Source organism: Hibiscus syriacus, unplaced genomic scaffold (genome assembly GCF_006381635.1).
Source record: "Hibiscus syriacus cultivar Baekdansim isolate YM2019G1 unplaced genomic scaffold, ASM638163v2 tig00112989_pilon, whole genome shotgun sequence".
Classification (NCBI taxonomy): domain Eukaryota; kingdom Viridiplantae; phylum Streptophyta; class Magnoliopsida; order Malvales; family Malvaceae; genus Hibiscus; species Hibiscus syriacus.
This window is the reverse complement of record NW_024063433.1, coordinates 345,864-366,084: the sequence shown is the minus strand read 5'-3', so window position 1 is coordinate 366,084 and position 20,221 is coordinate 345,864. Positions and strand designations below refer to the sequence as shown.

Sequence of the window (20,221 nt, the reverse complement as noted above, 5' to 3'; positions counted from 1 at the left end):
TCAATGTTGATATCATGGTTAACAAGTACAAATGCCAGAAAAATAAACCTTAAATATCGAAAATCTTTCAACAATAAGAAAAAGAAAATGGAGCTTAACGTATCTCCTTCAGCCACATATGCTGATACCATTTTATTCCTTAATAGCAAAATTAAATGACAAGTTTGCTGTCAACATCAATAAAAAGAGATTTTTACTGCTAAGACAAGGACCTGCAACATTCCTTTTTCTACCATGAAGAAAGATTGGTAGAAAATGGTAATCATTTAACTGACTTAAGTAGCCATTGCATGTAAGTTTTGTATATATATATATAACTTGATTTTCCTGCATATGTATGAACCTAACTCTGTACAACATCTAAATAGGCTCAGATTACCTAAGCAAAGGTATACCCAAAAATGAAATTTTAGTCAAAACTCAGCTCTGTACAGTCTCGTACTTTTTTCTGCTTTCATTCTTCGAAATCAAAGGAAGGTCCCAATGATGAATAAACGTGGTGGGTTCAGTAATTTGAAGAGAAAAGAGAAAAGACGTCAAATGCCTTGTACAACCAAATGTGCTCCCCATTTTTATGAGCTCTGAAAATGGTTGGCTTTATTCTTTTGGTGCTCTTCTATCTGAAATACGAGAAAGAAAGTGAACAAATGTGAGAAGAAATGAAATTCTTACTTTATTGCTCTAAACGTAAATTACAATTTATAAGGAAGAACTACTCTAAGTTGGGAAATAATTCCTAAGATCAAGGAATTAGATTAGTTGACTATTTACATAAGGCAAACTCCTAGAATTAAGAAAAAAAAGATATTGTTCCTTGATTCTAGGAATTCCAACAGAAAGAAACATATTAATTTTAGACTATAAGACATGCTGATCTGCAAAAGGATCTGGAACGAAAGAGCATGTACAAAGATTCCGTGTGATATTTATAAACTTAAATATCAACTACTTGTACATTAGAAATTAGAATGCTTACCGTCCACATTCTACATATCATAATCGGATCTTCATCCATATGAACAAAGCAATCGATATAGAGAATACAAAGAAACAGGATGCTCAACTTTAGAAGTGGCAATAGGGAGGGAATTGGTTTGGTCTGGGTAGGGTCATTTGGATTCCAGTCTTTCGAGTTCAGCTTCGGGTTTGTTTAACATTATATTATATATAATATTTTCAAACTTTATCTGCTTGCTTAATATATAAACGTAGAAATAATTATAAATAATTCCATTTGATGCTATTCACAAAAATAGTGAATTCAATGTTTTATATCAAGAATCATTATTTTTATTAGTTGTTTGGTGCTTTTACTTATTAGATCGTATTTTTTTCTCTTCCATTGAAAACATATTTAATGTATTTCTTTTATATTTTCCCCCTAATTTTTTATCAGTTGTGGATAGAGATGTTCCTTGGTAATATATAAATATTTGAATATTTGATAATACATAAATCATGTAAACCAAGGATTAAATGATCCAGTGTAATGTAGCTTTATGATCCAAGAATCTAAAGTTAAAATATTGCCAATAAAATATTATTAAAAACATTAAATACTAATAGTATAGAGCTTTTGTGTGATAGTAGTAATCTCACTTTCTATAAATTTATTATTTCATTAATGCAAAATATATAATTAATTTATTAAAAATATTAGTGTAAAATCATATATAGTATTTAACTAATTGATTAAAATTTATTACAATAAGCCTTTAAAATTAATTACAATTTGGTACATTATTTTTAGTATTAAATTCGGATTGGGGTTCAGGTCAGGCTCAGGTTCGAGTTTTTCCAAGTTTAGGCATTTTGAGGTTTAGGCTTTTCGGGTTCAAGCCAATTTGAGCATGAGTTATTCTCAAGTTCGGGTCTTTTGGGCTCATTTTTGCCAGCTTCAATGACCGGAGCACCACACATGTAAGGAAAGTTTGAAGATAAAGAAGGAATATTACCTGAACTGGTCCCACTTCCCGTTTCCTTCTCAGAATGAACCTTCTTCAAATATGATGCAATGAACTCGTCCAACTTCACCAACCAGAGTGCACGTGCAGATGATGTTTGGGGCATTGTTGGAAAGAATGCTATGATTTCTTCAATAACAGTACAACCCCCTTGTTCAATATGGTGGCATTGACTCAACCAATTCTCATTAATTGCTGCAACAAAATCAGCAACTACCTGCAGACATGATTTCTTCTTTTCCTGCAACTTCTTCAAACTTCTCTGCTTCTGAAATTGCAAGTTAATGTCAGCATATTTTTTTACATAAGACCACTAAGAAAAATCTAGAAAATGATCAATCAGACACATAACCACAGAGTTTTCTGGGAATAATAATAAATAAATAAAAGGCTTCCTAAGAACATTAAAAGAAAGAAGTCAACATGAAATCTTGCGATTTAAATAATTGATAGCTAACCATTTGAGATACTATAGGCTGTCGCCTTTTGTTCCGGGGTGGTTGTCTTCGTACTGTAGGACTAATTTGAGGAGGAGCACCGATTTCTCTATTAGAAAAATCAACACCAGTAGGAATATTTCCACCCTCGGGATTCACAACCCTCCAAGCTGTCATCAAACCTTTTCCAATGCCATGTTTCTTCACTGGAGCTTTCTCATTACTGTCGTTCTGATGGTCCAAGCCAGTAAACTCCAAAACCTTAAATACAAGAAGCAAGAGTAAAACAAATAAGAAAACAGAAGTAGGAATTGGAGATGAACATCTTGAAAACATTCTTCACACCTTTCTCCTTTTGGCTTCTCCTCTTCTGCACTCTTGATCAGCAGGATGAGACTCTTTAGGACCTAAATATAGAAATTCTGAGTAAGTCCATAAAGACATCAAAATACAGCGTGAACAGCCAAAAACACTAGAAAAAGCAAAAATCAAATTGTAACAGTCTATATTATTTCCGACCCCCTGTGTTAGGTCAAGTATCCTTGTCAGACACTTATCCAACATGTTATTGAAGTAAACATATACATGGAACCTTTACCTTCTAAATAGAAAACTTAAAAAAATTGAAATACACCGATGTTTATAAAAAAAACCCATACGTCTGAAACTTACTCCCGAGTCTAAGCTACATAGATTAAGATAAAAAAACAGAAACAATATAAATTTAAAAAAATCACTAGTTAGGACTGTATTTCACGGGTTATACGTACATCATTAACAAGGAAAATTGAAAAATCTCAATGGATGAGCACCGGAAATGGAATGAGGTTTCCAACATAATTTTGATTATGGCACCAAACAAATTGAAGACCTTTTTTAAGGAAAATAACAATAATTGTTAATAGCATCAAATAACCACTAAGGCCACAAGGCAACAAGCTTCCAGTAGCATACCTTTGCAGTGGAAAAAGGCCTGGGAAGGAAGAGAGTCGAATTCCACACCAAGCGGAGGACCATCCTTGCGAAATACCTTCTTTAGAACATACAGAGCAGGCAACAAATCCTGAGGAAGAAGCATTTTCTTCTTTTTCTTGCTGAAGCAGTTTGCTCCAACCGAAGAAGTGCTTTTATGATTCTCGCTAGCAGAAAAAATGCCACTGACATTCCATTTTATAGAAGCAGAAGATTTTTTCATCGAATGAATAGATAAAATAGTTCTTTTCTCCCTTTTCCTCTTATAGATAAACCATTGCAGAACCTGCTTCAGAGTTAGTCCTAAAGACACGGCATAGCCTTCCATCTCCTCCTGCGTAGGATATATTTTTTCTGCTTCACATGATAAGAAAAAATAGGGATAAGTAATCATGTATAAATATCAGACAGCTGAAATCATTGATGAAAATCTATATTAAAGGGAAGTCAGACTTTAAAAGAAGGTTTTTAGCTTAAATTTAGATTATACTTTAAGAAACAATCTTAATATATCTGATTGAAAACTTAACTAAACAACAGCATTTTTAACCTGTAATACTAAAAGAGAAAAATTATCCACAGCCGAAAAAACCTTTATATAAGTCCTCAAGTTCTACAAGTTGAAGTTGCGATTTCCTCTTCATTTCCAACCACGTTCTCCTAGCCTTCAACAAACCAATTCCTCTAACTTAATTCAAATTCCAAAAAGCTGAAAACTCGAGCCAAAGTAAACATGCTGCGAATTCCAAAATAAAATATCAAAGAACAATCATTAATAACAGAATAAAGTAAAACAAAAATATCCCCTCCACCGCAACCAAAGAAGACAATAGGAGTAGAAAATGATTAAAGTCTTCCACTACCCGAAGCAGCTACTAAGTATTATCATAATAAATATAAAATAAAAACATGTAAAAGAACGGATTGAAGATTTTCAATGTCACCATCATCATAAAAACGAAGAAAAGAAAAAGCACCCATTTCCCTGGAAACAAAAATGGCCTCCAAATTCTGGGTTCAGTGCAGAGAAACTCCTGAGAATTAGGGTCCCTCTAAAAGAACCGAAGATAGAAGAGAAAAGAGTGAAGTGCAAAAGCTCAAGTGGGTTGTCCAGTAGAATTATAGAAAATAAACACGAAATTACAAGCATGAAGCTGACATTAAGAAATAGAAGAAGAAGAAGAAGGTGAACACTCACTTATAAGGCAGTGAATGTGATAGAGAGGAAGAGATATAAATTGAAGAAGATAAAGGTGCAAGAAACGGAGAAGGTCGGGGTTGAGAGCTGAATGACTGCCAGAGATTTTAGAAAAAGCCAATAGGGTTTTGGGTTTTATCATCTTTTTAGTTTTTTCCTTTTAATAAATAAACAATTTTCTCATATATTTTTAACTCCTTTCGGAAAACAAAAAGGGTAAACTACCTATCCATATAGTATTTTGGTCAGCTACTAATACTATATTTAAAAGAGAAAATAACCTCAGTGACCAAAAATCCCATATAATATACGATTTTAATCAACTTTTTTCGGATTTACCAAAATGACCAACAAAATCGCAATGCGATCGCTAATTCGCAACGCGATCTCCATTATCGCAAATTCGCGTTGTATTTTCGCAATGCGATAGTTGAAAATCGCGTTGCGATGGTCTACAGTATCGTTGCGATTTTCCCAATTCACAATGCGAATAAGTAAATCGCAACGCGAATTGGGAAAATCGTAATGCGATACTTACTATCGCAATGCGATAATACAAAATCGCAACGAGATACTTACTTTCGCAACGCGATACTGACTTTCGCAACGCGATTTACATAATCGCAATGCGATTTTCAAAGCGCCATTAGTATCCTGGCCAAGTATTTTATTTTTTAAATTCCAAACATGAATATTAATATATTGGAACACTGAACTGTCCACAGTATATCCCGTAATCGTAACTCATAACCTAAAACCTAAAATCACAACTCAGTCCCATCTCCATCTCTCACTCTCTCACCCATCTCCGACGAAATCCGTCCCCATCTCCGGCGAAATCCGTCTATCTAAATCTCTCAGAGCCACCCTCACAATCAGAAATGGAAAATCAACCAAATCAACCAACGAGGGTTAGTTTTTTTAATTATTTTCTTTTTGAAATTTTTGCATTATTATTAGGTTTTTCATATTGAAATTGATGATAAGTTTACTGGTAATTTCAATAATAGATTAACCATTTCACTTAGATTGCTTATTAAATCAACCAAGAATCGCAACGCGAAATGCAAATCGCAACGCGATTTTAGTTTCGCGTTGCGATTCTCTCGTTGCGATAGTCATTTTCGTGTTGCGATTACTTCACAGTGTTGCATATTTAAGTTTGAAGAATAAACTACTACTATTTTTGTTTATTATTGTTTTTGGTATATCTTCACAGTGTAGTTTTTGGTATATCTAATTTAGTATGTTTATTGTTTTTGTAGAACTTTTATTCGGCTCAATTGACCTTGAGAAATAAAGTCAGCCTGGCCAAAACAATTGCGTCGAAGCTTTCACCTGCACAAAGAAAAATGTTTGAGGATACATGCTTCGGGCCATGGCTGAAAGTACAACATCCCGGTGGAGATGCGATGTTGACACACCTGTTTCTTCAAACTATGACTAGAGATCTACCAGAGACTATACAACGTCGTGATGAAGAGATATGGTTTGATTTTCCACCGGCGTATACGTGTTTTGGGCGGGAGGAGTTTTGCTTAATCACCGGTCTACGCTTCGGACACGATGATGTAGGTCGGTACACTAGACACATTACCCGCCCATCATGGCTATCCCGGGTTTTTCCTGAGCTGGAGAGGCCGAGTCTACACGTAGAAGACCTGACAAGATTTTTGAATAATAAAGATGGTTTTACTCGGATGGATGACGTCGACGTTGTCCGAGTATGCCTTCTAATTCTTTTGCATACCGGCTTTTTAGGCAGAGAGGCCAGACAACCTATTCCAAATGATCTAATCAAATTGGTAGAAGACCTAAATGCGTGGAACCTGTTTCCGTGGGGCTCGTATTTATGGAAAGCTACATGGAATAAGTTATCGTCTGCCTTGGATGATCGAAAAAGTTTGCATGGCGATGGTTCCAAATACACTTTGACAGGCTTTATTTGGGCCTTTAAGGTAAGAATTTTTATATAATGTTTCCAAAATTAGAAGTAATTATTTAACAATTACTAATGTTTGTTATTATATTGTTTGTAGATTTGGATATTTGAGGCCTTTCCCGCCATGAAGACATATGCAATAAAAACTTCAAATAATATTCCCAGGGCTATTTCCTGGAAGAGGAAACGAACCTTGCAATGGGAAGATTTACTACGGTATACGACAATAAATAATGTAAGTTAACATAAATACTACCATATGTTTATAAACAAGTTATTACTAGTACACATTTAACTTTGTTTGAGCTTTTATATTGTTAGGAGGCCAATACTCCTCTACAGAGGCTGACACCCACGGAAGCTGAGCTTGCCACTGATTGGTGGTAAGCTAGTAAGTGTTTTTTTTGATGGAACGGTTGATGAGCAGCCTCCACTTCGGGAGCCATCACCTCGCCCAGAGCTATCACCCCACCCAGAGCCATCATCTGATCGACCCGGCTATACACCTCCACAACGACAGCCATCACCTATTCTGTCACATCATCGAGCCTCTTCTCCACCATCACCGCAAGATAGTCGACCGGCAAAGATGCCACGACGTTTATCTCCCTGTTCTCCACCTCAACGGGATGAGTTAGGGGAGTTACGTGATGAGGTCAATGCCTTGCGTGAGGAGGTCGGTACTTTACGCAAAGACGATGGTGCATGGCGTGTTGAGGTGTCTACATTACGGGGTGAGGTAGCCGCTCTACGTGAGATGGTAGCATCGTTGCAGAATGAGGTTCATACTCTACGCAACGAGGTAAGTTTAAGATTTTCATACTCGTAATTCATTCGGTTGCTGCCAATCTGTTTTTGTTAGTATTTGTTTTTGGTTTTGTTTTTGTCTTTTGGTTGAAGTAATGCAATCCATTCAAGTTTCAATTTGCAGAAGAAGAATAGTTTACTTTCGCAACACGAAATGACTATCGCAACGCGGAAATGGCTATCGCAATGCGAAATGAAAATCGCAACGACAAATCGCAACGTGAAATGAAATCGCAACGACAAAATCGCAACGCGAAATGAAAATCGCAATGCGATTTTGTCGTTGCGATTTTCATTTCGCATTGCGATAACCATTTCCGCGTTGCGATAGTCATTTCGCGTTGCGATTTTAAGTTTCGTGTTGCGAAAGTAAACTATTCTTCTTCTGGAATGTTTATATATGTTGTCCTTTTAAATGTTTATATAAGTGCTTACTTCTGGAATGTTATCTGAGCATTTTGTGAACTATGATAGAATAATGATTTTGGTGAATACAATGCTAGTTTGAAACATATTTGTCTTTGTTTAATATCATGTCTGTTTATTTACTGATTTATGTATTAATTTTTTTAGCGGCCCGATAAGGTGGATGCTTTACGTCGGGTTTTCCTTGCACGACGGAGTTCACGCATCAGACGGCGTGGACGTGCTATTACGTCTCCGTTCACCCCAATGGTGCGAAGACTCCGCAAGAAGAAGCCCGACTCACCGGTCATCCCTCAAGAGTCCCCTCCAATCGTTCAAGAGGCCCCTATTCTCACTCAAGATTCCCCCCCCACCGTTCAAGAGGCCACTGTCATCGTTGAAGAGGTCCCTCCCACCATTCCAGAGCCTGATTCACATGGGGTAATATATCGAAGTATTGAGAAACCCCCACCGGTTCCGGACATGATGGATGAGAGTTGGCTCTCGTATGAGTTACCGGCTAGTACCCTTCCGGTATCTGAAGTGGAGAGAAGACAACTACCGGAAACAATTGTGGATAATACCCTTTGGGCTAAGACCGCAGTTGATTTTTATCTACATGAGCGGAGCCAAGGGTGTTACACTGACATCAACAAACTCAACGATGAAATGTTTTTGTTGCTTGATCGGTCTTGGTGGGGTGTGCTATTAGGGGTTGAAGACAGTGGCTATTTGGATGGGGAGGTAAGACTATATTTGTCTTATATATGATTTTGATTAATTTGTTTAAAAATTAATGTAATTCACTAATATATGTATTTTTTTGTAAAACAGCATATCGATGCGTGGGTGTCACGTCTACTAATAATAAGGAAGCTTAGGAAAAATAAAAAAAATTCGCTATATACAATAATGCTTACGGCTTTTCACGCAGTTCACTTGAAGAATCAACGAGATGAATCATTTTTGTTGGGCAATGGACAAGCTAAACTTTATCCTGCATGGTGGGAGGTCGATAAGGTTAGTGTTTATTTTTTAAATTTTTTAAAGGTGTTAATAAATAAGTGCGCAAATAAATGAATTATTACTTATGATCGCAGGTGTTTATCCCTGCTTTGGAACGTTGTCACGTGCTTCTCGTCCAACTTCAGCTCCCATCCCTGAAGATAATAGTGTATGACAGCATGATCAATTACATATCACTGTCTGATTTGAGAGATATTTTCAAGGGATGGAGCTCTCATTTGGCTAAATTCTTGGATGGGATTAAGTATTGGAGTCATTCTGGACACAAGAAGCCAAAGAAGTTCAATGTCACAGTTGTCAGAGACGAGACCGCGCCACAGCAATCGCCGGGAGCCAGAGGGGATTGTGGTCCTCTCGTATGCCTTTGCTTGGCGCGTTTGACGACGGGAAGCACAGAGTTTTTACCTCCCACCGATAGAGATAAAGCTGCAGTAGGCTTGTGGTTTCGGCATTATATGGCTAGAGCAATATATTCGAGACGCTGCCTACCTGCATCCGCGTTATGAAAGTGTCCATTGTTAATTGGTAAGTCAAATGCAAGTTTTGTTAACATATATACTCCTTTTGGTTTGAAAATGTTTGGTTAAGTACCTAGAATTCAATAATTTGCTGTTTGTAGGTTTTAGATGTGTAGGAAGTCTTGTTTGAGCAAATGTTTGGTTTCTGCAGGTTAATCCTTAAGTGAGCTGCGTGAAATGGATGTACGGGGTCACAAAGTTGTTGATTCATTGATTCAATAATTGATGAAGAAATAAGAATAATTATTATTTTTTGATTGTTTAATTGATTTGTAAAAGATGATTTGTAAATCTTGATTTGTTTAATTGATGTGTACATAATTTGTATTGAAATGTAATAGTTGATTTGTTGATTTTCAATCTGCTTTATGTTGAAGGCAAAACAGACTATCGCAACGCGAAATGGAAATCGCAATGCGAAATGAAAATCGCAACGAGAAAATCGCAATGCGAAATGAAAATCGCAATGCGAAATGAAAATCGCAACGAGAAAATCGCAATGCGATTTTCATTTCGCATTGCGATTTTCTCGTTGCGATAACCATTTTCGCGTTGCGATAGCCATTTTCGCGTTGCGATAGTCAAATGAATGTCTAATAAGTGATGACAACTGAACAGATCATAGCAATGTTCAAACTCAAGTTACTAATACATGCCTAACTGAAAATGTTAAAAGTGCACACATAAAATACACATAATGCAAGTTTTGTTAACATATATACTCCTTTTGGTTTGAAAATGTTTGGTTAAGTACCTAGAATTCAATAATAATTGTTAAAAGTTTATGCATGTTAATCCTCGTTGCCTTTTTCATTTCGCATTGCGATTCTATCGTTGCGATTTGCATTTCGCATTGCGATGGTCAAATGATTGCCTTTCGCAACGCGATTCTGACTCGCAATGCGAGTTTCAAAGTTCGCAACAGGTTTTAGTTTCGCAAGCCAAATTTTGAGTGTATATATATGCAGCAGCAACAACTCATAACCTAAATCCCTAAATCGCAACTCATTCCATCTCCATCTATCACTCTCTCCGGCGACATTCGTTCAAATATCCAACGACATCCTTCCCCATCCGGCAACAGGTCTTAGTTTCGCATCTCGTTTGTTTAGTTACAACCATGAAATCATCTAATGTTGATCATGTTTGGATAGATTTGTGTTTTGGAGGGTCATGGGAGAATGTTCATGGTGTTTTACAATATATGCCTTTACCCATGAATCTTCAACTAAAACTGTCATTAAAGAAGTTAACTTATGAAACCCTAATGTTACGTGTTTCAAAGAAATTGAATTTAGAGCCCCTAAGTGGATTTAGGCTATCTTATCAAAGAAATGGTAAAGTTTATTTGTTAACCGACAATGAAGATGTTGAACGATTCATTGCTTATATTAATGTTTCAAGTGATGATGTTACATTGTATGTTGTTGAACCTAGAAGTAGTATTGTTGGGTCAGTAGCGGGTAGTAATCAACTAAGTGGGTCAAAAAACCCACAGCCTTTCTCTAATCCAAATCCAAATCAACTTTCAGCACCAAATTCCGGTTTTCGTATTGACCAATTAGACGATGATGAGCCAAGAGAAAAAATTGTGAGTACTAGTCAGTATTCGAAATTTGATCTTGGTCAATACCCGGACTTTGATATTGGTCAATACACGGATTTTGATGATGTTTCAGAAGAAGAAACAGACCCTGCGTGTAATGATTTTGATATTGGTCAATACCCGAATTTTGATGATGAAACACCCGTTGCCGAGGAAGATGTTGTTGATGATAATGAGGAGGAAGTTACGACTGTGAATGAACATGTTGAACATTCATTCTGTAATTCATATAATCCTAAAGAAGAAAAAGAAGAAGAAAAAGTCCCCGAAGAAAAGAAAATGCCACGGGAGTATAACTGGAATATGCCAGAATTACTTCAGTTACCGGAAGAAGAGTTGGCAAAGAAAGCAGTTGATTGTTACACAAAAGTTATTCGTATCAAGAAAGATCATTGTTTTGATACAAAGGAAGACTTGAAGATAGCTTTGTATACGAAATGTGTGGAAGATGGCTATAAACTAAAAGTTAACAAATCAAGCAAAGATCGTTTCGAAACAAGGTGTACGATTGACAAAAACTGTACGTGGCGTATGATTGCAAAGAGGATAAAAGATTGCGCAATGTTTCAAGTTAGGACTTTTATTGATAAACATACATGTTCAAGAACCCAAGTTTTTCCTCACCATAGACATGCAAACAAAAAGGTGTTGGGTGGTTTTCTGGCTGAGTTAATGTTTTTGAATGGCAGGGTATATCGGGAACATGAAATTATGACTGACATGAATGCTCGGTTCAAGATTAGTATATCATATTCTCAAGCTTGGAGAGCCAAATGTTATGCCTTGGAATTGTTGAGGGGGTCGCCAGAAGCATCGTTTGCCCAACTGTCGGCTTATTGTCACAATTTAAAGCTGAAAAATCCTGGGTCGGTAACTCATATCAAAACAGATAGAGATGGACGCTTTGAGTTGCTGATTATCGCCATTGGTGCTGCGGTTAGTAAATCAATATAATTCTGTTGACTCATTTCTGTTAGTTACATGCATTTCACATTTAAATGATTATATTTCTTGTGTATATTATTTTGTAGATTCGTTCGTTTATTACTTGCATGCGCCCAGTTATTATAGTTGACGGAGCACATTTGAAAGGTCGATACCTTGGAGTAAACTTATTAGCAGTAGCCATGGATGCTAACAATGGGATATTGCCAATAGCTTACGGGGTTGGCAAATCTGAAACCTCTGATTTATGGACATGGTTTATGGGGCATCTTAGGGATTGCATAGGTCCTATTAGCAATCTGACAATCATATCCGATAGGGCAAACTCAATTGACAACGCTGTTAGAAGGTGTTTCCCAGATGCTTTTCATGGACTTTGTGGTGTTCATTTGTATAGAAATCTAAAATCAAGGTCTGCTGGTATAAAAAAGCACAAATGGACATACTGGAAGGCTGTAAAGGCTTATCGGGAAGTGGATTTCAATAAGCATATAAACTGTTTAAGATGTGTTTTGCCTCAGTGTGCTCAAACACTAGAAGATGTCGGGTTTGAAAGATGGTCAAGAGTACATCAACTTGGAGCAAGATATGGTTTCATGACGTCTAATAGTGCAGAATCAATTAACGCTCTAAGTCGTCATTCCCGGAAATTACCCATTACTATGTTAATAGAGTTTTTTCGAGCCTCTATTCAACAGTGGTACTACAAGAAAAGAAACCATGCAGGTATTATTTCTTTGAATTCGTAACTTATCATATATTTTACTAAGTATTATTTATTTAAATTTACAGGAACATTGGAACATCGTGTTACACCATGGACTGAAAAAAGATAACGAAACGTGTTGTGAAGTCAACGTCATGGAGAGTTGAACCATGTTCAAACACTTTGTTTGAAGTACTGGATAATAACTTAAATGGGCTTGTCGATCTAAATGCAAGGACGTGTAGTTGTATGAAATGGAAAACATCTGGTTATCCATGTGGCCATGTTATAAAAGTTGCTCTTCATCTAAACCAAGATGATTCAAGCACATACGCTATGGATTGCTACACTACAGAAGTATATCGACAGACTTATGCCGAGATTGTCTACCCTATTTCACATCCTTCTGAGTGGGACATACCAGATGACTTACAAACAGTTTTGCCACCAGCCATGGACAGAAGGCTACCTGGCCGACCAAAAAGTCATGATCGTATACCGTCTAAGGGTGAAGAGAAGAAGAGATCGACATGTAGTCGGTGCAAGGAAAGTGGTCATACAAGGTTGACATGTAGATCACCAGTGCCATCACAATCATCTTTTCCTCTACCAAAATATGGATCATCATCAAAATCCAAAGCTCATATGGTGTCAAGAAAAAGGCAATCAAAATCACAATCATCTTTAAAATCCCAATCACAACTGGCTTCACCTTTTGGGACTGTTAACTTAGGTGATTTTTAAATGCAAACGTTGTATTATGTAGATTTTATGTGTGAACTTTTAACATTTTCAGTTAGGCATGTATTAGTAACTTGAGTTTGAAAATTGCTATGATATGTTCCTTGTTATCACTTAATAGGCAATCATCTTAATGTTCATCGCAACGCGGAAATTACTATCGCAATGCGAAATGAAAATCGCAACGAGAGAATCGCAATGCGAAATGAAAATCGCAACGCTAATTTCGCAATGCGAAATGAAAATCGCAACGAGGGAATCGCAATGCGAAATGAAAATCGCAACGCGAATTTAATTTCGCGTTGCGATTTTCATTTTCACGTTGCGATTCTCTCGTTGCGATTTTCATTTCGCATTGCGATAGTACTTTTTGCCTTCAAACATAATGCAGATTGAAATCAACAAAATCAACCATTACATTTCAATCAATTAAACAAGCACAAATAAGAATTATGTTAACATCAATTAAACAAATCAACTTTTACAAATCACCTTTTACAAATCAATTAAACAATAAAAAAATAAGCAATAATTATTAGAGAAAATAACACTTATACTATTGAATCAACTTTTGCAGCCATACATCATTTTCACGCAGCTCACTTCTAAGATTAACCTGCATAAACCAAACATTTGCTCAAACAACACTTTCTACACATCTAAAACCTACAAACAACAAATTATTGAATTCTAGGTACTTAACCAAACATTTTCAAACCACAAGCCTATAAATATACCAATTGTTTATGGACATTTTTATAACGCGGATGCAGGTAGGCAGCGTCTCGTATATATCGATCTAGCCATATAATGTCGAAACCACAAGCCTACTGCAGCTCTATCTATATCGGTGGGAGGTAGATACTTTATACTTCCTGTGATCAAACGGTCCAACGCCAAGCATACGAGAGGACCACAATCCCCTCTGGGTCCTTTCGTTTGTTGTGGTGCGGTCTCGTCTCTACTAACTGTAATATTGAGCTTCTTTGGCTTCTTGTTTCCAGAACGAGTCCAATAATTTATCGCATCCAAGAATTTAGCCAAATAAGAGCTCCATCCCTTAATAATATCTCTTAAATTAGCCAATGATATGTAATTTATCATGCTGTCATATACTATTGCCTTAAGGGATGGGATCTGAAGCTCGACGAGAAGCCAATGGTTACGTTCCAAAACAGGGATAAACACTTGCAATCATAAGTAATAATTCATTCATTTGCGCACTTATTTATGAATACCTTTAAACTCAATCTAAAATAAACACTAACCTTATCGACCTCCCACCATGCAGGATAAAGTTTAGCTTGTCCATTGCCCAACGCAAATGATTCATCTCGTTGATTCTTCAAGTGAACCGCGTTAAAAGCCGTCGACATTATTGTATACCGTGTATTTCTTTTATTTTCCTTAAGTTTCCTAATTATTAGTAGACGTGACACCCACGCATCGATATGCTGTTTTACAAAAAAATACATATATTAGTGAATTACATTAATTTTTAAACAAATTAATCAAATGAAAATATAAGAAAAATATAAGACTTACCCCTCCATCGAAATAGCCATTGTCTTCGACCCCTAATAATACGCCCCACCAAGACCGATCAAGCAACAAATAGATATCATCATTGAGCTTGCATATGTCAGTGAAACACCCCTGGCTTCGCTCATGTAGATAAAAATCAACTGCGGTCTTAGCCCAAAGGGTGTTATCCAGAATTGTGTCCGGTAGTTGTTTCCTCTCCTCTTCAGATACCGGTATGGTACTGGCCGGTAACTCATACGAGAGCCAACTTGAATCCATCATGTCCGGCACGTCAGAGGGTTTCTCAAGAATCCTATATATGACGCCATGTGAATCGGGCTCTTGAATGGTGGGAGGGACCTCTTCAACGATGACAGTGGCCTCTTGAACGGTGGGAGGGGACTCTCGAGGAATGATAGGGGCCTCTTCAACGATAGGAGTGGACTCTTGAGGGATGATAGGCGAGTCGGGCTTCTTCTTGCGGTGTCTTCGCACTATTGGGGTATACGGAGACTTAATAGCACGTGCACGCCGTCTGATGCGTGAACTCTGTCGTGCAAGAAAAACCCGACGTAAAGCATCCACCTTATCGGTCCGCTAAATAAAAATACAAATATCAGTAAATAAACAGACATGATATTTAAACAGTGAAAACAAAGATAAATATATTTCAAACTTTCAACCAAAAGACAAAACAAAGACAAATACTAACTTCACAGTGTTAAAGTAAAAAGTTTAGCAGTTTTGGCAGCAACCGAATAAATTTACTAAGCAATCTAAGTGAAATGGTTAATTTAAGTGAAATTACGAGTAAATTTATCATCAAGTTAAATATGGAAAATCTTAAACTTACGTCGTTGCGTAGAGTATGAACCTCATTCTGCAACGATACTACCATCTCACGTAGAGCGGCAACCTCACCACGTAAAGTAGACACCTCCACACGCCATGCACCATCGTTATCGCGTAGAGTACCGATCTCCTCACGCAAGGCATTGACCTCATCACGTAACTCCCTTGACTCATCCCGTGGAGGTGGAGAACAGGGAGATAGAAGTCGTGGCATCTTTGTCGGTCGCCTATCATGAGGTGATGGTGGAGAAGAGACTCGATGATGTGACGGGATAGGTGATGGCTCTCGTTGTAGAGGTGTATAGTCGGGTCGATCAGGTGATGGCTCTGGGTGAGGTGATGGCTCTCGAAGTGGAGGAAGTGGAGGCTGCTCATCATTCGTGCCATCAAAAAAATGCTGACTAGCTTGCCACCAATCAGTGGCAAGCTCAGCCTCCGTGGGTGTCAGTCTCATTAATGGAGTGTTGGCCTCCTAAAAATATAAAAACTAAACAAAGTTAAACGTCTACTATTAATAACTTGTTTATATATGATAGTATTTGTGTTAACTTACATTATTTATTGTCGCATATGGTATTAAGTCTTCCCAATCCAACATACGTTTCCTCTTCCAGGAAATAGCCCTAGGAATATCATCTGAGGATTTTAATGCATATGTCCGCATGCTGGGGAAAGCCTCGAATATCCAAATCTACAAACAATATAATAACAAACATTAGTAATTGTTAAATAATTAATTATAATTTTGAAAACATTATATAGAAATTCTTACCTTAAAGGCCCAAACAAAGCCTGACAAAGTGTATTTCGACCCATCGCCCCGCAAACTTTTGCGGTCATCAAAGGCAGACGACAACTTAGTCCAGGTAGCTTTCCATATATACGAACCCCACGGAAACAGATTCCATGCATTTAGGTCCTCTACCAATAATATTAGCTCCTGAGGAATAGGTTGTCTGGCCTCTCTGCCTAGAAAGCCGGCATACAAAAGTAGTATAAGGCATACTCGGACAACATCGACGTCATTCATCCGAGTAAAACCATCTTTCTTATTAAACAATTTCTTCATGTCGTCGACGTGTAAGTTCGGCTTCTCTATTGACTCATCAGGAAAAACCCTGGATAACCATGATGGGCGGGTGATATGACGAGTGTACCGACCTACATCATCGTGTCCGAATCGTAGACCAGTGATTAAGCAGAACTCCTTCCGCCCAAAACAAGTATACGCCGGTGGAAAATGAAATCATATCTCTTCCTCACCACGTTGTATACTGTCGGGTAGATCGCTAGTCATGGTCTGAAGCCACAAATGGGTCAAACTAGCATCTCCACCCGGATGCTGTACTCTCAGCCATAGCCCGAAGCAGGTTTCTTCAAACAATTTTCTTTGTGCAGGTGAAAGCTTCGAAGCAATTGTAGTGGCTAGGCTAACTTTATTCCTTAATGTCAATGAAGCCGAAAAAAATTTCTACAAAAAAACAATAAACATACCAAGTTAGATATACCAAAAATTACACTGTCAAGATATACCAAGAACAAAACAATAAACATAAATAGTAGTTTATTCTTGAAACTAAAATTTGCAACACTGTTTTTGTCTTTTGGTTGAAATGAAAATCGCAACGAGATAATGAGAATCGCAACGCGGAAATGACTATCGCAACGAGAGAATCGCAACGCGAAATGACTATCGCGACCAGACAATCGCAACGCGAAATGAAAATCGCAATGCGATTTTGGTTTCGCGTTGCGAATTTTTATTTCGCGTTGCGATTATCTCGTTGCGATAGTTATTTCCGCGTTGCGATTTTCATTCTCGAAACTATTCTTCTTCTGCATTACTTCAACCAAAAGACAAAGCAAAGACAAATACTAACTTCACAGGCTAAACAGTTTAGCAGTATTGGCAGCAATCGAATGAATTTAATAAGAAATCTAAGTGAAATGGTTAATCTATTATTGAAATTACCAGTAAACTTATCATCAATCTCAATATGAAAAACCTAAAATAATGCAAAAATAAAAAATAAAAATAAAAAAAACTAACCCTCGGAGGTTGATTTTCCATTTCTGAATGATTGTGAGGGATTTTTGACTGTGAATGGTTGTGAGGGATTTCGCCGGCGATGGGGACGGAAATCTTCGGAGATGGGTACGGATTTCGCCGTAGAGAGTGAGAGATAGAGATGGAGATGGAACTGAGTGTTGTGTTTTTGGGTTTGAGGTTATGAGTTGCGATTACTGTGGACGGTTCATTTTCCGATTTATTAAGAAAAAATACGTGTTTGGAATTTGAAAAAAAAATACGCGTTAATACGAATGGCGCTATGTAAATCGCGTTGCGAAAGTCAGTATCGCGTTGCGAAAGTAAGTATCTCGTTGCGATTTTGTATTATCGCATTGCGATAGCAAGTATCGCATTGCGATTTTCCCAATTCGCGTTGCGATTTACTTATTCGCATTGCGATTTTCCCAATTCGCGTTGCGATTTACTTATTCGCATTGCGAATTGGGAAAATCGCAATGATACTGTAGACAATCGCAACGCGATTTTCAACTATCGCATTGCGAAAATGCAACGCGAATTTGCGATAATGGAGATCGCGTTGCGAATTAGCGATCGCATTGCGATTTTGTTGGTCATTTTGGCAAATCCGAAAAAAATTGATTAAAATCGTATATTATATGAGATTTTTGGTCACTGAAATTATTTTCTCTATTTAAAAACTCATATTTAACGAACATTTTAATTCTGTTTTAGTTGCTCACCAATTCGCGTGTTTGATCGAATAATCGATTCTCGTCCTACTCAATTTTAAACTTTTTCTATTTCTTCCTAAAAAGTATTCATTATTATTCTCACACACGAATTTTCTATGCATATCCCTAAAAGATTATAGCCAGATTTTTCCCACCCGAGTTCTAGTTAGGAGTCCCTATTCTCAGCATTCGTAAATTCGAGAAGACCACTCAGTCGAAAATGTGTCACTTTCATTGAATTGTTCGAAGCAATCAATGTATATGAAGACTTAGTTAAGGTGGGTTTATTATGCTTAATTTGGATTTCCAGAAATTCATTCATTTTTTAAGAAATTGAAACCCAGCCATGAAATTCTACACAGAGCAACAGAAGGAGCTGCTGAGTTGTTTGCTCTATTGCCCCCTATTCGTAGAGAATATATTATATTCGCTCCTTTGTTACATTTTGGCGCCAATGTTAGGATGAAACACGCATAATTTAATATTAAAGAGTACGAACTTAGCAAATTATATTAGAAGTTTAGAAATAAGAAATTATAAAATTTCAGAGTGTGAAATTAAAATTTTTCGATCCATTCTAAACGAAACTCAAACACCAAGAGTCCTCTATTGAAAATCAACATCCTGGATTGACATCTCTCTTTTAAGTGCCTCTACATGTTATGATCGACTCTTCGTCCCCTATCACCATAGTAGTTCCTTTCCATTAATTATTTTATACTATATGATTCACTTGAAATTCATTTGATATCAATTTGTTGTATTTAGGAGGAGTGTAAATGAAATGCTTGAAAGTCTTTTCAAGTTTACTTCGACAAGAAAAAAAATTAATTCAATTTAATAATTATTGAAAGAGCAATGCAAGTCCAGTCAAATTTTAAAACATATGTATATTATTAGATTTCATTTTTACAATACAAATAAACTAATCGAGATTTAAAATAAAATTCGATAAAAGAGTTTGATCCAATTTGAATAACTCGATTATGTATCGAACGGAACTCGAACTTCAAATTTGATGTTTTATGAAATTCAGACTCCATTCAAGTTCCGAGTTTCGAATCAAGCACGAGGTCCCTTGGCTCGGATCATGTAACCTCCAGACACCTTTAGTTTAAAAATGATTCGTTGAATGTAATCTTGATTTTGTCGCGCTTCCAATTGATCTGAATGGTCTTTATCCTTTCACTCATTAATGCACCGGTAGTGGATGAAATGACACAGTGGAATTATCAAGGAAAATAACTCTGACGCTCCAAAAGAAACAACTCCCAAGACAAAATATATAGGTATTTCAATCCAACATGTAAAAAGAACAAAACAAAGCTTCGCCCATAAATCAGGCAAAATTCCTTAGATAATTCGGAGAGAAAAGAGACTGGCTTATTCAGGGTATTGAAAAATTACTTTTTGAAATAAAATATTTACTAAAGTGAAAATAAGAAAAGTAAATTACCAGACATCTTTAGGAAGACACCTGAAAAACACGTCTTTTTCAGATTGCGTGCAATTAAAACATCAAATCTAACAGAATAGCAAACTATAAGACTTGTCTTCTAGGCATATTTTCAAAGACATCAAGTAATTCACACATCTTCCTTCCAGCATAATTAAATTTTCCAACACCTCAAATGAGTTAAAATTTTCCCCCAATTATCCAAACATTTTTGCCCATATCATGACACCAATTGATATAACCCTCTACACTAAAATACAAAGATAAAAAGCAAATATGCTCGATTTGCTTGGCAAGTTCAGACAAAAGTATACGTGGTACGGAGGGAACAAATGATAATTATATGAATTATCCACCTC

At 36.8% G+C, this 20,221-nt stretch overlaps 1 protein-coding gene across 2 annotated transcripts; it reads right to left on the bottom strand.

Moving 5' to 3' along the window:
* Positions 1-110: 110 nt before the first annotated feature.
* On the bottom strand, positions 111-4,655 carry LOC120185152 (homeobox-DDT domain protein RLT3-like). 2 transcript variants are annotated; one of them, XM_039189442.1, is made up of 7 exons: positions 4,572-4,655; positions 3,966-4,109; positions 3,356-3,730; positions 2,747-2,808; positions 2,423-2,662; positions 1,956-2,232; positions 111-620 (listed from the first exon to the last, which is right to left on the bottom strand). In XM_039189442.1, exons 2-7 carry the CDS (start codon positions 4,015-4,017, stop codon positions 598-600), a joined length of 1,029 nt encoding a protein of 342 aa, XP_039045373.1. In that variant the 5' UTR covers positions 4,018-4,109; positions 4,572-4,655; the 3' UTR covers positions 111-597. The 2 variants fall into 2 exon arrangements, with proteins under 2 accessions (XP_039045373.1, XP_039045374.1); XM_039189443.1 differs by lacking the exon at positions 4,572-4,655 and having other exon boundaries at positions 3,356-3,727; positions 3,966-4,191.
* Positions 4,656-20,221: the final 15,566 nt, after the last annotated feature.